This window comes from Palaemon carinicauda, chromosome 14 (assembly GCF_036898095.1).
Source record: "Palaemon carinicauda isolate YSFRI2023 chromosome 14, ASM3689809v2, whole genome shotgun sequence".
In the NCBI taxonomy this organism is placed as follows: domain Eukaryota; kingdom Metazoa; phylum Arthropoda; class Malacostraca; order Decapoda; family Palaemonidae; genus Palaemon; species Palaemon carinicauda.
Genome location: NC_090738.1, coordinates 4,921,265 through 4,942,295, shown reverse-complemented (window position 1 = coordinate 4,942,295; position 21,031 = coordinate 4,921,265). Strand labels below are relative to the sequence as shown.

The 21,031-nt window shown below is 40.9% G+C and overlaps 1 protein-coding gene across 7 annotated transcripts in view; it reads right to left on the bottom strand.

Annotated features, from left to right (window-relative positions):
• The window catches only part of Mical (Molecule interacting with CasL), a 442,383-nt gene that overhangs the window by 12,909 nt on the left and 408,443 nt on the right, over positions 1-21,031 (bottom strand). For all 7 annotated transcript variants that reach the window (XM_068386751.1, XM_068386754.1, XM_068386755.1 and 4 more), the window contains one exon: positions 6,281-6,395. In XM_068386751.1, the coding sequence (XP_068242852.1) occupies positions 6,281-6,395 (115 nt within the window). The remainder of the gene's footprint in view (positions 1-6,280; positions 6,396-21,031) is intronic.

The following is a 21,031-nucleotide window of genomic DNA, read 5'->3' as shown; positions in this document are numbered from 1 at the left end:
GGCTGGCCCGACAGGAAGGGCCAGAGTATCTGTTTCAGGTTGTCCAGTCTCTCTGCGGAGGGGAAGGCCCTCGCCATCCGGGAGTCTAGGACCAACCCTAGGTAGGTCATCCTGGTGGAGGGTATCAGCTGGGACTTCTCCAGGTTGATGATGATACTCAAGACGTTGCAGAACTGCAGGAGCTTCGCGCCTTGCTCCCTCAGTACTTCCTATGAGGCTGAAAGCAACAACCAGTCATCTAGGTACCGAATCTGGCGGACGCCCTGTTCGTGCGCCCAGTCTGAAACTGTTGCGAAGACCCTCGTGAAGCCCTGAGGGCTGTCGACAGTCCGAAGCATAGGGTTTTGAACTGCAATGTTTGGGTACTCCATTTTACCCATAGGAACTTCCTGCTGGAGAGATGGACAGGGACCTGGAAGTAGACGTCTTTGAGGCCTATGGACCTCATGCAGTCCTCCTCCTTCAAGGCCGCTAGGACCGACTTCGGAGTGTCCATCTTGAAGTTGGTGTTGCACACGAATTTGTTGAGGGCTGAAAGGTCTATGACCGGTCTCCAGACCCGTCGCCTTCTCCACCAGGAAGAACCTGCTGTAGAACCCTGGACCCGGTTTCTTGACTGGTTTTACTGCCCTTTCGCCAGCATTGCCGCGAGCCTTCTTCCTGCAATGCCGCTACTCTCAAGGGGTCCTTGGGTGCCAACCACTCCGCCTGTTGATCTGGGATCCGAGGTGGGGGTCCGCTAGGAAGGGCAGCCTGTACCCCTCCTTTAGTGCAGCTACGGTCCACGGATCCGCTCCGTGGTCCCGCCATGCTTGCCAAGATCGTTTGAGGCATCCCCCCACCTGAGGCATCGGCAGGAGTAGGGAGCCTCCCCTCCTATCTCCTTCGAGAGCCGTGGCCTGAACGCCCTCTCCTGGAGCCCGAGTAGGAGGGTCTGAAGGCTAACTGTGGAGTCGAAGCTCCTCTACGGGGGGCAAGGCAAGGGAAAGATACGTGTGCCAACTTCTACATCCGACGGACGGACGGAGCTGAAGAGGCACTGGTCAAAGGTGTGGGGGGGGGGGGCCCCTCTCCAGCGGCCACTGAGGCAAGCACTGGAGAGGCAATAGCCCTGTTCGACTAGCGGGGGGAAACCACTTTGCTTTCGTCACGGAAGGAGCCGTCAGGAACGGGGGTAGCGGTCATGGGTCTACCCCCTCCCGGGAAAATCCGTGGGGTTTAAGTACCCTGCCATGTCAGCGGAAGCCTCCGATGCTTGGATGGGGCTGCCCGGGATGATGGCACGGCTGGCTCCATCACGGATGGAGCCGCCGGGACGGAGGTAGCCGTCATGGGTGTGTCAGCGGCCACCTCCATTGCTTGGATGGGGCTGGCCGGGACGATGGAGCGGCTAGCTCCCTTCACGGATGGAGCCACTGGGACGGAGGTATCTGTCATGGGTCTACCCCCTCCCAGGGAATCCGTGGGGTGTGAGTACCCTGGTATACCAGCGGTTGACCACGAAGCCTGAATGGAGCTGTCGTGGTACCGGGTATGGATGCCATGCTGCCGGGTCGAGCCAGCGGCTGCCTCCGCTGGACGGATGGAGCTCCTGCGGAGATCCATGGAGCCGCGGGCTTCCCCGTGCTGGCTGGTTGGTTCCTTCGTTCAGGGCGGGCCATTGAAGAACCGGAGGCCGGGACAAGGCTGCCAGTCCGAAGGGGCGACTCTCTCCACTGGGCGGGAGAAGTCGGAACCTTCGCGGGCTTATGCCTGTTGACCGAGACCTGGTGCGATGACTTCCGTCGATGATCGGGTCTGCTGGAGGAGACGTACCGCGAGGATGGCGAAGGAGCTCTAGGGAGCCAGCCAGTGAGGGCCTCTGCTGCACGGGGGTATCTACCAACCTGCTGAGGCCCGAGAGCCAGTCCTCATCCGTCGCGGGCTTCGGTTCGTCCAGCCTGTGGTGCCGTCTGATGAGGGCTAGTACTTTTCTGTACGCGGGGGCCTCGTCCGCTGAGCCTTCCGTCGGATGCCCTTCTGCCTGAGAAGAGCACCTACGACGGGGGGCCCCGCTTGGGGTGAAGACATCCTTTGTCGTGGTACGACTTCGGCGGTTCTGGATGGAGGACGGGCATCGCCGCTGGGACGGAGGCCTCCGTCCTGGACTTCTCTCTCCCCATAGAGGACCAAGCTGCTGCGGGCTTCCTCGTGGCTGCTGGTTGTCTTTCACATTCTGGCCGGCCTGTCGAAGTCTTGGAGGCTGGGACACGGCTGCCGGACCGAAGGGGCGACTCTCCGCTGGGCGGAAGGAGTCGGAACCTTCACAGCTACGCGACACTTTTCAACAGGACGGGGCATGTTGCCACACAACTCCTTTGATCCTTAATTGGTTTTCTGATTGTGACATTAAGCTTTTAATTAAGTGGCCAGCTAATTCCCCTGACCTCTCACCTATTGAGAACCTTTGGGCGTTTATTAAACGTCTCTACAGTTGAAAAACTCAAGGCCGCCATACGCGAGGTCTGGGAAAGCATTGACCCAGCGCTTTGTGAAAACTTGATTTCTTCCATGCTCAGACGACTCGAAGCTTGTAAGAAGAACAAGTTTGGCCCTTCCAAGTATTAGGTGATGATTGGTGAGTACTCAGTTAAAATTTCATATATTTATCAATAACCATTTTTTTTTACAGATTATTTTAGTTAGTGGTAGGTCTCACGCCCGCACCAAATAGGCTAGCGGCAAATCAATCGCCGTGGTACTGTATATGGCTTATTTGAAATATGAAACATTTAAATATGCAAAACATCATATATATATATATATATATATATATATATATATATATATATATATATATATATATATATATATATATATATATATATATATATAAACCTGAGCCACATAATTTCTTCATTAACTTCATTCACTTTCCTTAAATAAATATACATCACTTCAATATAAGATAGGAGTATCAAATAATCTGATGTGCAAAAAGAAAGTAAATTACATTTCACTTCATTCCTTTCCTATTAATCCTATTTCATGCATAAGATTGCACAAAATTACACTCAATATATGCTATGAATGTACCATAAATGACACTAAAATCCTAATTCCACAAAAAAAAAAAACTAATTTCTCTATAAATTTCTGATTGGAACATTTGTGTGTGCCATTATGTCTGGAAACAAGACACTTTATGAAAAATCACATTTGAACCAGTGTGTAAATATGTAGCAATAAATGTTTTTTTTTTTTTTTTTGCTGTTGGTTCCAAAACTGAAAAAGACATGGTCCAAAATACGAAAACATGCAACTACATTACACTCCCCATGTACCTATTAATATTTGGATGTTATAAATATGAGAGACCTTACTTAAAAAAAAAAAACAATGATAAAAGAAGGTTTATAAATGTTATGTCATGGTCAAATCTCAACAATAAAAAAAAATTTGAATTGTTCAAGATTAATGTTATGATTTTCATACTTTTAGTTCCTTGCAAGTTTTTTACTCTATTATATTGATGAATTTAATGCAATTTATAAAACAACAAGTATATAGTAAAGGATGGGAGAAACTATAAGCTCAGCCTTAGCTATAGATCCCAGAAGTGTTAATATGAAATATCACTAACAATAAAATGACTTATTTCAGGTACATTTAAACTTTAAATACAAGAGAAAATTAATACTTCTACAATGAGCATCAATGTCAAAATGACCGCAACTGTTTGTGAAGTAGCTAAGGTACCTAAACAACAAATAAAAGGCAGTAAATATTACTATTTTAATTTGCAGTGTAAACTTCTGATAAGATTATGCTGGAAAGAAGTTAAGCTAAAGACTTGTATTAAGTAGACTGATATTCAAGTAATCTTTATTTTTCCTAGCTATACAACCCTGAGTCCTTTAGGTAGGGAGTATATTTTCAGTGCGAAGCTGGATAGTTGTTGAACCGTTTAACTAGTAGTTAAATAACAGTGAGAACGAGGGCAAAGACCACTACGCTCTTACCTGTCAAAGTCTTTTCACTTATGACCTTTCGGCCCAGGACCAAGAGGAGTGGTCGATGAGGGAAGCATAATCTAAAGAGAGGACTTGGGTTTGTATAATTAGGAAAAATACAAATTATTTCAGAAATTTGTGATTTATTCCAAAGCAAATGCAAACCATTATCCTTTAAGTAGGGAGACTCACTGCTTGGTTGGTTGGAAGTCCCCCTAGAACTCAATCTACCTTGTCCTGCACAGGAGCAAAGGAGATGACTCCACACAAGTCGTGGCAAATGTAAAATCCATCCTCTCAAGAATGAGCGTTTTGCTTCACAATCGTAATCAACAGTTTGCTCAAAGGCATATCAGCACATCCGTACTCGATGAGGCCGTAAACATAAGGGAAAAAGACTTGGATAGGTAAGGGGACAGGGCTCCTTGCCCTCGGTCCCATCTCGCTTAACTGCCTGTACAACAATTCAATGAAAAACCAGCTTTGCCTTGAAAATATACTCCCTACCTAAGGGACCATGGTTTGTATGTGTGAAGGAATAAATGATCAATGCTGACTTTACTTCCTTAGTATTTTCTATTAAATATAATCATACTTTTCTAAAGAAATGAATCCTAAAAGAATGGAACCAATATTTTGGCTCAGTATGTTGTGCAAGGAAATTTCATGTAACAGAAGTCGGACTGTGATTGAATATAGGCATGCGTCTTAGAAAAATATACAATAGGCAGCAGGTATTTAAACGGTCAAACTATGTGTCTAAACAGGGTAATTTTAAACACCTACCCCTTCAGAAATAACAAATCTACTGTACTGATGAATTTCAAGGAAGTGTACACTAAACCTAAAAAATAATAACTACTGCCATGACATTCAAAATACATATTGTATATAGCTACAGAATGTTTTCCTCAACTCCATTTATTCAATTTAAGTTAATACTTCAAATTATTTATCGAAATTAAACTAAGTTTAATTCAACCAATATGAATATAAATTTAAGGACAAACTAAGTCCTTGAACAACTATAGTATTAAGAAATAATTTTTTTCAGTTTAAGAAATTGCACAGCAATAAATATGTAAAACTAAATGTTAGTCTAAGAACAAGCAGAAAATGCCAATTCCAAAGTTAGTGTTGCCTGTTTCAGTGTAACACTATGAAAACTTACAGGGTGGGTGAGGCCAACCAGAATAACTGCCTGTCTGCTAGCCAGCCATCCAGAAGGAAGAACGTGAGGGAGGGGGGCTAATAGAAGTGGTCTGTCTCACTTGTCTTGGTAGTTTTGTGAAAGCACAATCATATCACCATGCAGTGATTCCGATACAATACTCTTGAAGAAATGTCATACAATATAGACAATACTTTATATACATTAGCACTACTGGGTAGTTTGATTATACATGTGGATTATATAATGCAATACAGTAAGCATGCACCATCATTCATAAAAACTCGAATGCACCTAAATACAACATAAATAATTAATTAACCTATACCAGAATACATTATATCACATTATTAGTAACAGCCTTAAGTCATGCTATATAAGGTTTTTCAATCAAAAAGGTGACTGTCCTCTATGACTTTCACTGAAGATTACAGGAAGAAAACCAAAAAAATAAGGTAATATAGCCACACAAACTACAAGAAGTGCACAACTACATGCCTTACTAAGGAAAGAATATGAGGGGTGATTATGTTTATATGAAATATCGCTATTCCTACCATTAGGAAAAGACATTTGAGACTGTCTCATTATGGGAACTGAATTTTTCAATTCTTTGAAATTTTCAATTATATTTGTTCTAGATAACATCTCATCACTGCAGCCTAAACCTTGGATGGTGCTATTCTTTAGGCGTAATTCATTAGGACTGCCAACGACTTCTTTCCAACTACCTGCCTTTGATTTTAAACTATGCTCAGAAGAAAATGTGCCATAATTTGAAAAAGAATAACTGCTCGAGTTATCATGCACTGGCAAAGGAGCTCTGAATTTGTTTTCATCTCCATCATTTAGGATAAAGGAAGCATTAAAGGTTGTCTGTTGTGGGTTAGAATTAGGTTTAAAAGGATACAAATGAAGTACAGTAGCTAAAAAGGAATAAGTATCTGAAATCTTGCGACGTCTACTAGTCAATTCTGAAGACCATTTGACAGGATTCTGTTTGAAAGGGTTGTTATTGTAGGGGCAAACAACAATCTGCTTAGGAAACTTGGCAACAGAAACAGACAGATTGGCACTGAAGAACGGGATATTTGGGTTAAGGTGATTGTGGTCGCACCTCTGTCTGTCCTCCTCTAACATGGTGACTAGAGCATCCTTTTGCTCCAAGATATTCAACATTTCTGCAAGGATGGTCCCCTCACGATCAATGTCTTCTCTGGATTTTTCCCGTTCTGGAAATAAAAATACAATTAGCTTTTTCAAAAACAATGTTATATATTTATACACACATATACATACATACATATATACATATATGAAGCTGGTCTAGTGTAAAGTAAATACAGTAGTTTAACCATTTTACCCCCAATGGACATACTAGTACATTTCACAAAACTCATCCTTTTACCCCCATGGACGAAAGGTACGTCCTTGCAAAAAACTGCTGTTTACATTTTCTTTGCATATTTTTCATAACTTTATGAGAAACCTCAGGCATTTTCCAAAATAATGAGACCAACCTGACCTCTCTATGATGAAAATTAAGGGTGTTAGCACAATTTAAAGAAAACATATTGCAAAATATGCTTGAAAAAGAAAATGCCTGGGGGTTAAGGGTTGGAAAGTTCCAAATAGTGTTGGGGGTAATAGGGTTAATAATGGATTTATTTATATTTTATTTGAGCAGTGAAGAGAGGTTAGCCAGCTCGTAAGATGAGTTCTTCTCATATAGATGTAAGTTTATTATGTAAATTATGTAAGACTTTCATCGTTAATTTCATTGTATTCTTTATTCAAGTCAGTATATGTAAATTTACGTTATTTTTAAAGAATGAACTTTTTTATTTCACGTAATTTTGTTACAAAATCTTACGTAAACTGTTTGTGTGTTATGTGATCATACAAGATAGGAACAAAGGCTTATGTAATGTTCTTTTATATTTTCATGAGGTATTACATCATGTTTGTGAGAGAATACGCAATATGCCACATGATTTGGAAAATTCGCGAAAAACCTTGTGATAGGATGTTATCTTTTTTTTTTATTTCGGGGACAAAAGGTGGGAAGAGCTAGCTGACAGAGAGTCGCCTCGCTGTGCGTGATAGTTGCCCAGGAAACCCAGGATTCGTCTCCCTGTTGCGTAGGTGTTTGAGAGAGCAATACTTGGTAACTAACGCCTTTCCCAGCCCCACGCTTCTAGAAACCGCTCTCCTGGAACATTCTGGAAGTACCCAAGTCCCTTATAAAGGCGACCCCCAGGGTTGCGGAAACAGATACAGATTTCCAGCCTCAAGACAGCCATCTTCCCCTCTCTCTCACTCTCGCGCGCAGCTCAGTGTTTTGTTTAAAAAGTGTTCAGTGGAATAACAAAGTTTTGTAATCATAGTGAGTACTTACAAAACTTCTCTTAGAGTTTTTGTAAATGGCCCTGTAGGAAGGTGGAAGGTTCTGGTATTGTGATCTGGTTATCTTTTTTCATTGTCAAACTTAAATATTGTATTCAGATTTAATTTCAAGTGAAACAAGTGATTGTATAATTTTCATGCGTTATTTCTTTTCTTAGTCTAAGGTTTATTCAGATATAATAGTTCAAGTCAAGTTATTATATAATTTTCAGCTTGTAACATCCTTGTCTTTAAGTTTTGTTTAGACTTAACATTTCATGAGATTTATTTTGTTTTTATGTAAATTCTTTTCAGTGTTGTAATTTATAAAGATTATATCTATTTTTGTAAAGAGTGTATTATTTCAATCATTAGAGAAGCCAGTGTAGACGCTAGAGTGTGGACGTGTTGTGTCGAGCTCTGCTATACATACCGAGTCGTATTTTAGCTTTGTGTTCCTTGCTTAGAATATCATTGAAAAGATATTAGTTAGTCTTATGGAGAAACCTAGTGATAAGAAACAGTACACTATGTCTGCTTCATATGTAATGACACGGAGGGAGAACAGAAAAAATGGATAGTATGTGAATGTAATAGACTCTACCATAAGAAATATGTGCATATACTGATAGCCATCAATGAGGATGAACGGAATAACCTATACTGGTTATGCCCAAACTATGTACGTGAAGCCAGACAAAACAATTTAGTAATATCAAAATTAAAGGAAGCTGTGAACGTGAGAGATCTGGCCCTCAATGAACAAGATGCGAAAATAGATGACTTGGAAAACAAACTTGTGGACCTTAGCGCAGATGCAATAAATTCCACCCAGACCACCGACCTCACTGAGAAAGTTGACATTCTTGCCATGAATATGGAATCAATTAAAGCAACACTTAAAACATTGATAGACCCAAAACTGGAGAAACCAACATTTGCTGACAAAGTCAAGGAAAAAACACTCTTGATAATTAAATCAACTAATATAACAACTAAAATTACTGAAAGAAAACGTGAGGTTGAACAAGCACTTAAAGACATTCTTATACTTAACACAAGGTCAACTACGAATGGAAATGTTGTTGTAAACTTTGCAAACAATATGATCAGAGAAGAGGCGGCAAACAAAATTCAGACATTGGTGGCTGACAATGAAACGAGAAAAATCGGGAAAGTAAAACCAAAATTAATGATACGTAATGTATACAATGATGAAGATGATGTAGTAAATGCTTTGATTCAAAGATATCGCTGCCTGGACCAAATCCAAAATATAGAAGAAAAGATAAGTGTATTCCTGAAGAAAAATGCCTGGGGGGGGGGGACCACCCACTATATGCTGAAATGTGATCCTGAAATTCGGAGGGCTATTCATGATAATGGGGACAAAGTTTCATTACGATGAGCTATCTATAACATACGTGATAGGTACCACATGATCACCTTCTACCACTGTCAGAGATATGGACATTTTGAAAAGTCTAAGAATGATGATAAAGTCTGTGGGAAATGTTCAGGGAGACATTCCACCATAGAGTGTAATTTGCAAGTGTCAAAGTGTATAAATTGCACAAAGTTAAACAAACCAAGTGACCACACAGTAAATTCTAGACTGCAAAGCTTATGACTTGGAATTGAACAGACTAGCGGAAAATACTGATCATGGTTACTAGGGATGTCATAAACTGTGGCTATGTAAATATACAATCTGTAGGTAATAAGACTGATCAAATTCGAGAATTGATAAACGAGAAATATTTGGATATGCTAGCATTATCTGAAACATGGTTAAATAACTAGGACACGGCAAAGATCACTGAAATGACGCCCCCCACACATGCCTTCTTTCACATACCGAAAGAAGTTAGGTCTGGTAGGGGTGTCGGACTCTTTATTCATAATAGTTACTCAAATCTCAAAACGTTGAAAAGAATTAGTGTAACAAGCTTTGAATATATAGAAATAAAATTTACGCCAAAAAAACAAAAGGATATCCTTTGTAAACAATATGTGATCTGAAACGATAATTACTCTGAACAAACAAGGTAAAACGACAGCGGAGGTCCTGTAGAGTAGGGTTCTCCTGCTGTATGGGACCGGAAAAGCAGCCATCAAAGTAAACTAAGTAAGTAATGCATATTCACTCGTATCCTGTCAATGAACCGAAGTTAGTGTTATTTGAATATTCGTAATAATAATTACCCAGTTTAGTTTTGAGTGCACCTAGATCTTTGGATATTCAGTGTTATGTATATTGCTGTCTGGGAGTTATTTAACTGTCTCAGAGTTCAGGTATTATGTGTGTGTGTATAATATATATATATATATATATATATATATATATATATATATATATATATATATATATATATATATACAGTATATATATATATATATATATATATATATATATATATATATATATATATATATATATATGTGTGTGTGTGTGTGTATCATAAATTGGAGAACGAAGAGTCTCGATAACATCTTTCATGTTTATTAATGCTGATGTTTTGGGACTCATCCCATTATCAAGGCTAAAAAGAACATAAAAAACATTATAAGCAAAAACTCAGTAAAAATATAGATCAATATGAAATACTAAAAAGTTTACAATTAAAGTTATAAACATAGGTGCAAGTAAAAAATGGAAATAAAATAAAATTAACTAATAGAAGTGTCTTAAAACTGAAATATACAAAAAGTAAATTGTCTCAGGAGACCAACCTGGCCTAACTAGACTAGAGAACTGAATGACTATCTGAAGGACAGCACTCAGATAGAAAATTCTAAGTTTGTTGGCTTAAGCGATGTGGAGGGGGGCAGAGGACAATTGGCTCTTTAGTTAAGGAGCCTGTTCTTTAATTACCAATGACTCTAATACTAGTAGAGAAGAGTTGTTTAGCACTTGAGCAAGGATTCCAAAGTTTTCATATGTTATGTTAGTCTTGCATTTAGATAAATGTTCTCTGATGGTTGAGAACTCTTTGGTGTTGAGTGCGCATCCAGTTCTATGGCTAACTCTCCGATGAACATCTATGCGAACTTTCAGTAGTCTTTTTGTGGACCCCACATAATTTTCGAGATTACATATCGGACAAAATGGGTTCCACAAAAAGACTACTGAAAGTTTGCAGTTTTTAGTGTTATCTATGTTTACAACTTTAATTGTAAACTGTTTTTTGTTTCTTGTATTTTATATTGAACTACATTTTTACCGAAATTTTGCTTATAATGTTTTATATGTTCTTTTTAGCCTTGATAATGGGATGACTCCCAAAACGTCGGCGTTAATAAACATGAAAGATGCTATCCAGACTCTTCGTTCTTTTACCTTCGAAGCTCACCAGGAACAACGACCTATCTCAAAATAAATAAATACATTCATACATATATATACATATATATATATATATATATATATATATATATATATATATATATATATATATAGGTTGGCCAGGGCACTAGCCACCTGTTGAGATACTACTGCTAGAGAGTTATGGGGTCCTTTGACTGGCCAGACAGTGCTACATTGGATCTTCCTCTATTTACCCTTTGCCTACACATATACTGAATAGTCTGGCCTATTCTTTACATATTCTCCTCTGTCCTCATACACCTGACAACACCAACATTACCAAACAATTCTTCTTCTCTCAAGGGGTTAACTACTGCACTCTAATTGTTCAGTGGACACTTTCCTCTTGGTTAGGGAAGAAGAGACTCTTTAGTTATGGTAAGCAGCTCTTCTAGGAGGACGACACTCCAAAATTGAACCATTGTTCTCTAGTCTTGGGTAGTGCCATAGCCTGTGTACTATAGGCTTCCACTATCTAGTGTTAGAGTTCTCTTGCTTGAGGGTACACTCGGGCACATTATTCTATCTTATTTCTCTTCCATTTGTTTTGTTAAAGTTTTTATAATTTATATAGAAATATTTATTTTAATGTTAGTGCTCTTAAAATATTCTATTTTCCCTATAGGAGCCCCTAGGGTTATAGCATCCTGCTTTTCCAACTAGGGTTGTAGCTTAGCAAATAATAATAATAATAATAATAATAATAATAATAATAATAATAATAATAATAATACCCGCATGATTGGCATATATGATATGCCTATAGCCTACAGAATTTGGTATAATTTTGCTTGATTTTATACTTCGAGAACCTTTTTGTGGATACAATGGACTATCGGCAGCACCGGACACCCCTTCCCACCTACTAGTCCATTATTGCGAGGTTCAACTGTAATTGCATTGATGTTTAGGGTGACTTTGGGGGCTCTACACTCTAAATTATTGCCAATCTTTTAATAAAACTTCTTATGTGTAGATGTAGGCGCAGGGTATGGCACTTCCAGTCGATCAGTAGAGTGCGGTTCTGTATCAGGTTCTGGTGGCGATGATGGGCGTTAAAGTGATTTCTCGTGCTGGGGAATTGGGTATCCAATGGTTAATCGTGGTCGTCTTGGAATAGCAGGGATGTATTTCCTCAGAAATTGTCTGTTGCGAAGAGTAGCCCTTCCAGAGCCATCGACCCTGACAATGTACTAATCGAATTGACGCACTTCGGACACAACGCCTGTTTTATCCCATTTTAATGGGTTCGGGCCTGTCTGGTTTTGGATGCGGACATTGTCGCCAACTCTCAATGGCGGGGGCTGCTTTGTGTGCTCGGTCCAGTACTCGGCCATTTTCATATGGCGATTCCGGAGTGCTTCCTCGCGTTGTGCGAGGGTGCTTCTCCAAGTGGGATGGGGGTTGTATTTTCCTGGCAAGATGGGGATGAAATCCTTAATGGGCCTTCCGAAGATACACATAGCTGGAGAAACTTTGGTTTCTTTGTCAGGGGTATTCCGGTATTGAAGGACGGCGCGCTGAAAGGCGTCGATGTTCAGGTTTCCTGTGGGCCCAGTGTTATCGGTGAGGAGTCTTTTCGCTATTTTAACGCCAACCTCTGCCCTACAATTAGAGTGGGGAAAATAGGTTGAGGAAAGACGATGGTCGACCCCCCAAGCCTGAAGGAAATCTTGAGTGATTTTTGCAGACCAATACTTTCCTACCCCTATTTATCTTAATGATATTATATTTTTAATTCAGCTATGCTCCATAGCCACATAGCTAATATGCTTTTATAAAGTAGTTTTCATATATTGCTCTAACATGTTCAGTTTTGTTTTTGAGTTTTCTTATTAGTACCCAAAAAAAACTTGGGAGGAGGTAGATGATTGTCTATTCATATCTGTTGTACATGTTATAATTATTATATGATCCTATTTCATTCATGTGCATTAGAGGATCCTATTTCATTTATGTGTATTGTGTCGTCTATACATTATGTGCATTATAGGATCCTATTTCATTTATGTGTATTGCGTCATCTATACATTGGCACTCATTTGTGAGAATGTAAGCAGTGTTTCAGTTTGGCAGCTCATTTACTCGCTGCGTATATGGTACAGTATTATTGTCTATAGACTTCAGCTAAACTTTATTATCTATTATATGCTAGCAGCAATGGTTCATTAGCTAGCTGTGTATACTGTGAATTTACTAACTGACTCATATATGCTATTAGGTGTCAGTGTAATTTCATATTGAATTTATTTTGACTGCCGATGCAAATGCCATTTTATTTCTCATCGTGCTATCTTTCATTGCAGATATCATTGTCATGTGATGCCTTCCAAGTGATAATAAACATTTCATGAACAAAAAGTGAATCTTATTTAATGTGTAGGTGAGAGTATTACCACAACACAAACCCATTTTCACAAAATATATTTCTTGGATTTTTTCATCAACCCACCCCCTTAAATTCAATACCAGACTCACTAAAGACCTAAAATTTCAATATGGTACAACCCTCCTGTGTTTTCTCTCATCCACAATGGAGATTCCATTTGGAAGACAAGCAAAGAATTCTAAAGCAAGTGTAATCAAGTAACAGGTTTTTGACACCCACATAACTGCCAAACTTTTTTTATGCCAGCTGTGGCTGACCTAGCCTCCTATAAAATATCCAAGGCTATAGTATAAAGGGGGAGGGTTCTGGTATGAAAATACTATTAACAGATTCTACTATAAACAAGTTCTAGTTTTTTCAAAAAGAAAGATAAAAACAAGTATACATGGGTAAGAGTGGCAAATGGAAGAGTGGTAGAAAGGGCATTAATGGATTATGTGTTGATAACTTAAAGAATGTTTGGAATATTGAAGACGTGCACGTGTTTAGGGGTATGGCTAACGGTATGTCTGATCATTTTTTGGTGGAAGGAAAATTAGGTGTTGCAAAAGAGTGGGGAAATAGAGTACGTGGATGTAAAAAGGAGCTAGTAAAGGTTGAAGAGCTAATAAAACCGGGGGTAAAAAGTATTTATCAAGAAAGGTTGAAAATGGCATATGACACAGTGAAAGTAAGAGAAACTGGTAATTTAGAGGCGGAGTGGAAGTTAGTAAAAGAAAATTTTGTTGCGATTGCAACTGACGTGTGTGGCAAGAAGTTTGTTGGAGGCAGCATGAGGAAGGGCAGTGAATGGTGGAATGAAGTAGTGAAGGTAAAAGTGGAAGAGAAAAAGAGGGCTTTTGAAGAATGGCTGCAGAGTAATAGTGTAGAGAAGTATGAAAGATATAGAGAGAAAAATGTGGAAGTAAAGCACAAGGTAAGTGAGGCAAAGAGGACAGCTGACCTGAGATGGGGTCAGGGATTGGGTCATTCATATGAAGAGAATAATAAGAAGTTTTGAAAAGAAGTGGAGAGTAAGGAAGACTGGTTCAAGAATTGAAGAGAGTGAAAGATGGAAATGGAAGGTTGTTAAAAGGAGAGGAGGCAAGGGAAAGGTAGGAGGAATATTTTGAAAGTTTACTGAATGTTGAGGATAATAGGGAGGCAGATATAATTGCTGTTGCAGGTGTTGGTGCCGGTGATGGGAGATGAGAATGAGAGAGAGATTACAAGAGAGGAAGTGAGGAGAGCACCAGATGAAACAAGAGTAGGAAAAGCATCTGGTATGGATGGTGTGAGAGCTGAGATGTTGAAGGAAGAGGGTGTGACTGTACTTGAATGGTTGGTGAGATTGTTTAATATGTGTTTTGTATTGTCAATGGTATCAGTAGATTGAGTTTGTGTGTGTATTGTACCACTATATAAGGGTAAGGGAGATGTGCATGAGTGTTGTAATTCAAGGGGTATTAGTTTGCTGAGTGTAGTTGGAAAAGTGTATGGTAGAGTATTGATAAATAGGATATTTGCGCTCAAGCCATGTCGTCCTGATGGAAGGTTCCTATTGGTAGGTAGCTTTCTAAGGGATATTTGCTACAGTGATATTTCCAGAGAATTAACCTTTAGGTCTCCAGAATTCTAACTCCTGGCGCGAATATCCTTAAAATTTCACTTAAGGATATCGCATAATATCAGGGGACATATATCTTGATACGACACATAGCAATCTTCAACCCGAATAGCGTTTTCGTTTTGAAGGGGAAGAGTGGCAAAAATAGAAGGGGAGCCGTTATCAAGGTTACCCTTCCTCCCGTACTATTAAGAGTATCCAAGATGGCGCTCATTCCTATTTTAGTAGCGATTGCGCACGGTGGTTTTCCCTGTTATCTAACATTTTTGATCGTTGTCGAGAGGATTTAATATGCAATCTCCAGCTGCTTCTACCTCTGGAAAGTTGAGTATTTAGTCTTTACAGTGTATAATTTTTAGCTCCTGCTTCACAGTGAAATTAGCTTAATTTGATGTGTTTTGGAGCTTGGCCAGTCACTGGAGGCGCCATGGGCGCTATTGTGTTATTTAGTTAGCAGAACGACATTCCCAGTGGTAATAGCATTAATAAATTATGAAAGCTATTTAGGCACAATTATACTAGTAAAGATATATTATGCATACAAATTTCCTATTACTTATGTCAATCGTATACGTTAAGAGTTTCGGTGGTTTAGGTAACCGAGATCTCGCCCTGCGCTAGGCTACCTAGCCTATGCGCTTTAGTATAATTTCATTATCCCCAGTTACCCTTGTGTATCGCTTTATGAATTCAACAGGATATAGTTTATCTCCTAGAATTAATTATATAACTCGATACTTGTCTCCTGTGGAGATTTAAGGGTAATTCCTTCTTCCCCCTGAGTGCCGCCATAGGCGGCAATCCTATCTTGGTCTTGCCATAGAGTAGATCACTCAGGCTTGACAAGGTTAGTGTTTTCTGTCTCCCACCCTTGCCGGCGAGTATGCCGGCTTGGGTTTTCGACAGAACCTCAGAGTATTCAGTCTTTCTGTCAGCGGCCAAGCGGCAAGGTGAGTAGTCACTTCCCTGTCGGCTTAGTGCTGCCGGCATAGGAGGCTAAGCCTCCCTAGGCGCACTTGAAGTGGTAGTATGATGCCGCCACCTTCTCCCCTGCGGTCTAGAAGACTAGTCCTGTTTCGGCAGACCCTAGGCTGAAGAATAGATATTCTTCTGCCGCCTAGGATGGCGCCGATACTGAAACAATGTTTCACTCTTGTGTGAAAGTGGCGGCAATCCTGCCGCCTTCTTCTACACTTGATACAGGACCCTTTTCCCTTCCCCTCTCTGTCCTTTAGCGATGGTTTAGCTATCGCAATCCTGTGGCTGTTGTCCTGCAATCTCACCGCTTGCCGGGTAGATTGTGGTGCCAGCCGGGCTCCTACATAAGCAGCTGTATAGTCACTCAGTCTTTCTCTTATGGACACAAGGCTACGGGAAAGGTTGTGCCGGCTGTGACGGCTGCCGGTGGGAGACCCCTCTGCTGCTGAGTGTTCTTCAGTCCTCTCTTGGACTGCCATCCACATTCCTGAAACTGGCAATGCCGGCAACGGATCTTGTGGCCGGATGGAAGCTTGAATGATGCATTCTCCCCTTTCATTTGAACACTCATTCTAGAGGAAGGCAGTAAGGTTATATACTTACACCCTTATTTATTGCAAATATGCATTTTAATAAGGCAGCCCTTCACCCCATGCTTTCTCTCTGTCAGCTAGTGCCGTCAGGTACTGCCGGCCGGACTGTGCCGCCAGGTGCTAGCCCTGCCGGCAATATGGCGGCTGAACTACAGTATATGATTATACAGTAGCAAGTATATTTGCAGTATAGTATATACTGCAGACAGAAAACTATAGTACAGTGATGCCTAAGGATACGAAAGTAATCCGTTCAGGATACGGTTTCGTATCCTGATTTTTTTGTATCCTGAGTCGCGTTTTACATGTAAATAGCCTAATCCGTTCCAAGCCTTACGAAATGACACCTTTTCTTTCATAAACACGCTAAACTGTAGTAATAAACATGCAATGCAGCCATTTCTATCATTCAATAATTAACCCAACCGTTAAAAACAGCCTAATCCATTCCAGAAACCACCATGAGATTATTCAATAATGTAGTTATAGCCTAGTTATCCCCTCCAAGCCCTAAGAAAACGGTCCGTTTTCTTTACTACTGTATAAAAGTTATGGTACTGTATGTAAAGCATTTGGATCAGTGAAGGTGTATTGTTACCTGTACGTACACCTAAATTAAGGATTGATACCCTGAAAAAAAGGTTACAGTTAATTAACAAAAAAGTTGAAACTTACCTTTTGATTGAGACGATGTCCGATAGCGAAGTCGCGGTAGAGGAGGATGGCATAAGGCAGAAAACGTAACAAGTGACAGACTACGTACAGTAATTTACACACTTAACACATTAACACTTAAACTTTACGAAATAAAAAAATGGCAGAAATAATTAACACTTAACATTACGTATGGAAAACTATAAAATGAAAGAAAAAATTACATTAACACTTAACGGTAATATAAAACTTAAAATTGAATTTTTTTTTTTTTTGCTTTTTTATAACTTTACGTTTTTCATATTTTCTAAATTTCTTCTACTTCATCACTTTCTTTTTTCTGTTTCTTTTCTTTACTTTCACCTTCTAATTCTTCATCCCTTCCTCTTTTCTGTTTCTTTTCTTCACTTTCACCTTCGTCTTGGCCTACTAATACTGCTGGCCTCTTTAATAAGAAACTATCCATTGAAGCTTGTTTCTGCCTACTTTTCAACACATTTCTAAAATGCGTTAGGCAAACGTCATTGCAGTGTTGAAGCGCACGGTTGGTATAAACTTTTTGTGGATGTTCCTTTTCGACGTAGTCTGCCATTTTATGGAAACATGCGAGAATTTCCTTAATGTCTGCCGTTTTCAAAGGTGTAACATCCTCCTCATCACCGCTAGAGAACTGCTCTTGAACAACATTCATTTGCATCGTCTCCAACTCCTTCAGGTCGTCCGGCGTCAACTCCTCGTGGTGCTCCTTGATAAGTTCATCTATATCCTCGGCGCTAACTTCCAGCCCCATGGACGTACCAAGATGTACGATGTCAGCCACCTCAGACTGCTGAATGGGTTCAAGATCGTCAACAACCTCGGCTTCGCCTCCAGGCTTCCCGAACCCCTCGAAGTCTCGTGCAGAGACAACATCAGGCCACAGCTTCCTCCAAGATGAGTTCAGGGTACGCCTCGAAACTTCCTGCCAAGCGAGATCGATGACTTTGAGGCATATCACGATATTAAAGTGATATTTCCAAAATTCATGCAGAGTGAGGTTTGTACTTTCTGTGACTTGGAAACATCTCTGGAAGAGATGCTTCCTGTACAATTTTTTAAAATTAGAAATAACTTGCTGGTCCATGGGCTGGAGGAGAGGGGTGGTGTTAGGCGGTAGATACAGGACCTTTATGAATTAATACTCAGCCAGAAGATATTCCTCGAGGCCAGGAGGGTGAGCTGGAGCATTGTCCAACACCAGCAGACATTTCATAGGGAGGCGCTTTTCTTCCAAATATTTTCGGACAGTCGGACCGAAGCAGACATTCACCCAATCAATGAAAAGTTGCCTCGTTACCCAGGCTTTAGTATTCGCCCTCCACATCACGGGAAGGTTCTCCTTGATGACTTTGTGGGCTTTGAAGGCTCAGGGATTTTCAGAATGGTACACCAGCAGGGGCTTTATCTTGCAGTCCCCACTGGCGTTTGCGCAAAAAGCAAGGGTAAGCCTGTCCTTCATAGGCTTATGTCCAGGTAGCCTCTTCTCCTCCGCCGTGATGAACGTCTGACGAGGCATTTTCTTCCAGAAAAGCCCAGTTTCGTCGTAATTGAAAACTTGCTGCGAACTTTAGCCTTCCTGCAGAGTCAACTCTTCAAACGTTTTAACAAAGGCTTCGGCGGCCTTCGTGTCCGAGCTGGCTGCCTCCCCATGCCGTACCACTGAATGAATACCAGTCCTTTTCTTGAATTTCTCGAACCACCCCTGAGAAGCCTTGAACTCTGGGGTTCCTGCTGGGATGTTCCTTCTCCTGCCCCTTCTTCGGCCTGAGAACGCACGAGATCACCGAAAATGGCGGAGGCCTTCTGGCAAATTGTAGTCTCAGTGATGGTGTCTCCTGAGATCTCTTTGTCTTTGATCCACACAAGAAGCAGCCTCTCCATCTCGTCATGCACGTGGGTTCTCTTGTTGGAGAAAATAGTGACGCCCTTAGAAGCCGCTGCTTTGATGGCCGCCTTCTGCTTCAGGATGGTGCCTATCGTAGATGGATTCCGGCCATACTCCTCGGCGATCACACTTAAACGCATGCCAGACTCGTACTTTTTCACGATTTCGAGTTTCGTCTCCATCGAGAGCATCGTCTTCTTCTTCTTTCCTTCGGCAACATTCTTGGGACCCATGGCTACAGTATTAAGCTCAATACGTAATACACTACGTACATTATAAACAGTACTATGTATAGTAAACACTAATACAGTACAGTGCACAGTAACGAATGTTTAATAACGATAACACGTGGCATACGAATGTATTTAACACTACGTCAAACAAGCGAAAGCACACAATGTCTGTTAACGATACCGCAGTCGGAACGAAAAGAGAGAGAGAGAGAGATGAACGCCCGTGCGTAAGCAAGGTGGGATAGTTGCCGACCAATAGGAAAGCAGGATCTTATGGCGTCAGCTAGCATCCGAGTAGGGAGATAACCAATGGGTGAGCGGGAGGCTGTAAGTGAGTTTACCCAAGTTCAAAGTCTGGCGGCGCACGCTTTTTAAAATTACTCTCGGCGACGAGTTGGGATCTCGTAAGCTTTTCGTATCCTGAAATTTTATTCATATACTGGGGCATAAAAATCTTCGAATCGCTTTTCGTATCCTGAATTTTTTGTAAGCAGAAACTTTCGTATCCAGAGGTATCACTGTATATATTATACAGTAGTTATTTTCCAACATACCTTGTGTATCCTTACACAGTCTATTGCTGAGACCAATCCTATATTGAAAGAATGGAATTCCTTCAATACTCTGATTAGAAATCAGTTAATAACATACCCCACAATATTAAATAATTTAAGAAGGGTCAGTGGTAGTATACACTTTTTCTATCCCTAGAGGTTAGAACTCTTTTCTTATGAGTTTGCTCTAATCAAGGAAACTCTATAACCTTAATATTGAGCGGAGGTCATAGCAATTGGCTGGAAAGAATACACAAGTATGTGTCTTTCCTAATTTCTTTCTAGCTCACTATCCTAAGCTATAATCGTTAAAGTATTAATATTAATATTTTGCATAATCTGTTTATCATGTGTGATAAACAACCGCATACTCATATATGCGATCATCTGCAACCATAGGAGTAGAAACGTCTACGGTCACAAAGCGTGCAGGTCTCATGCCCCCTGCACCATCATTACCGAAACCCTGCAGTAATAGGACCCCCCAGTCTGCAATATCTGCCGGACCTTGGTGACCGAAGGTTTCGACGACCCCAAGTCGAGGGATGCGGCATGAGAAAAGCTGTGCAAGTGGGTACGAGGGTTCTAGAAGAAATCTCCGGGATCATACCTACCTAACGATAGGATGCGTAGCTTGCTGTTCCCGAAAGCGGGTAGTGAAATTGTCGTGCCCCAAGCAAGACCCGGACCTCCCTGCATCCAGATTGCCATCGAGACGCATGCCAGTGAGGCGTTGCAAAGCATGGACATCCACCAGGAGGAAAGGATGTCGGAAGTGTCTACAGACACTGAAAAGGATTTACTAAAGGATGATCCCGAGGAGGAGTCTACTCTACCTCCGGAAGAAGATGATGATGTCGAGTCGGAGTTCCTTCCGTCTGTGCCGGCATCGGAGCCGTTACCCTCGACATCTTCAGCTTCTATCCCTCCATTGGACAGCATGAGCCAGGCACTGGCTCATCTTACGGCCTTAATGGAGGACATTCGCAAGCAAGGCGAAGCAAGGGAAGCGAGACTTGAGAGAAAGCTCCGTGAAGCTCCACTTACCGCCTCCCGAGGGTCATACAAGTGACCCAGAGTCCAAGACCTCCCAACCTCCTCCAAAACCAATCCCTGGAGGTATGCGGAGTTTATGCCGATTACTAACGGCAAACTCTACATCTCGGAGAAGATGGGAGCCGTTCC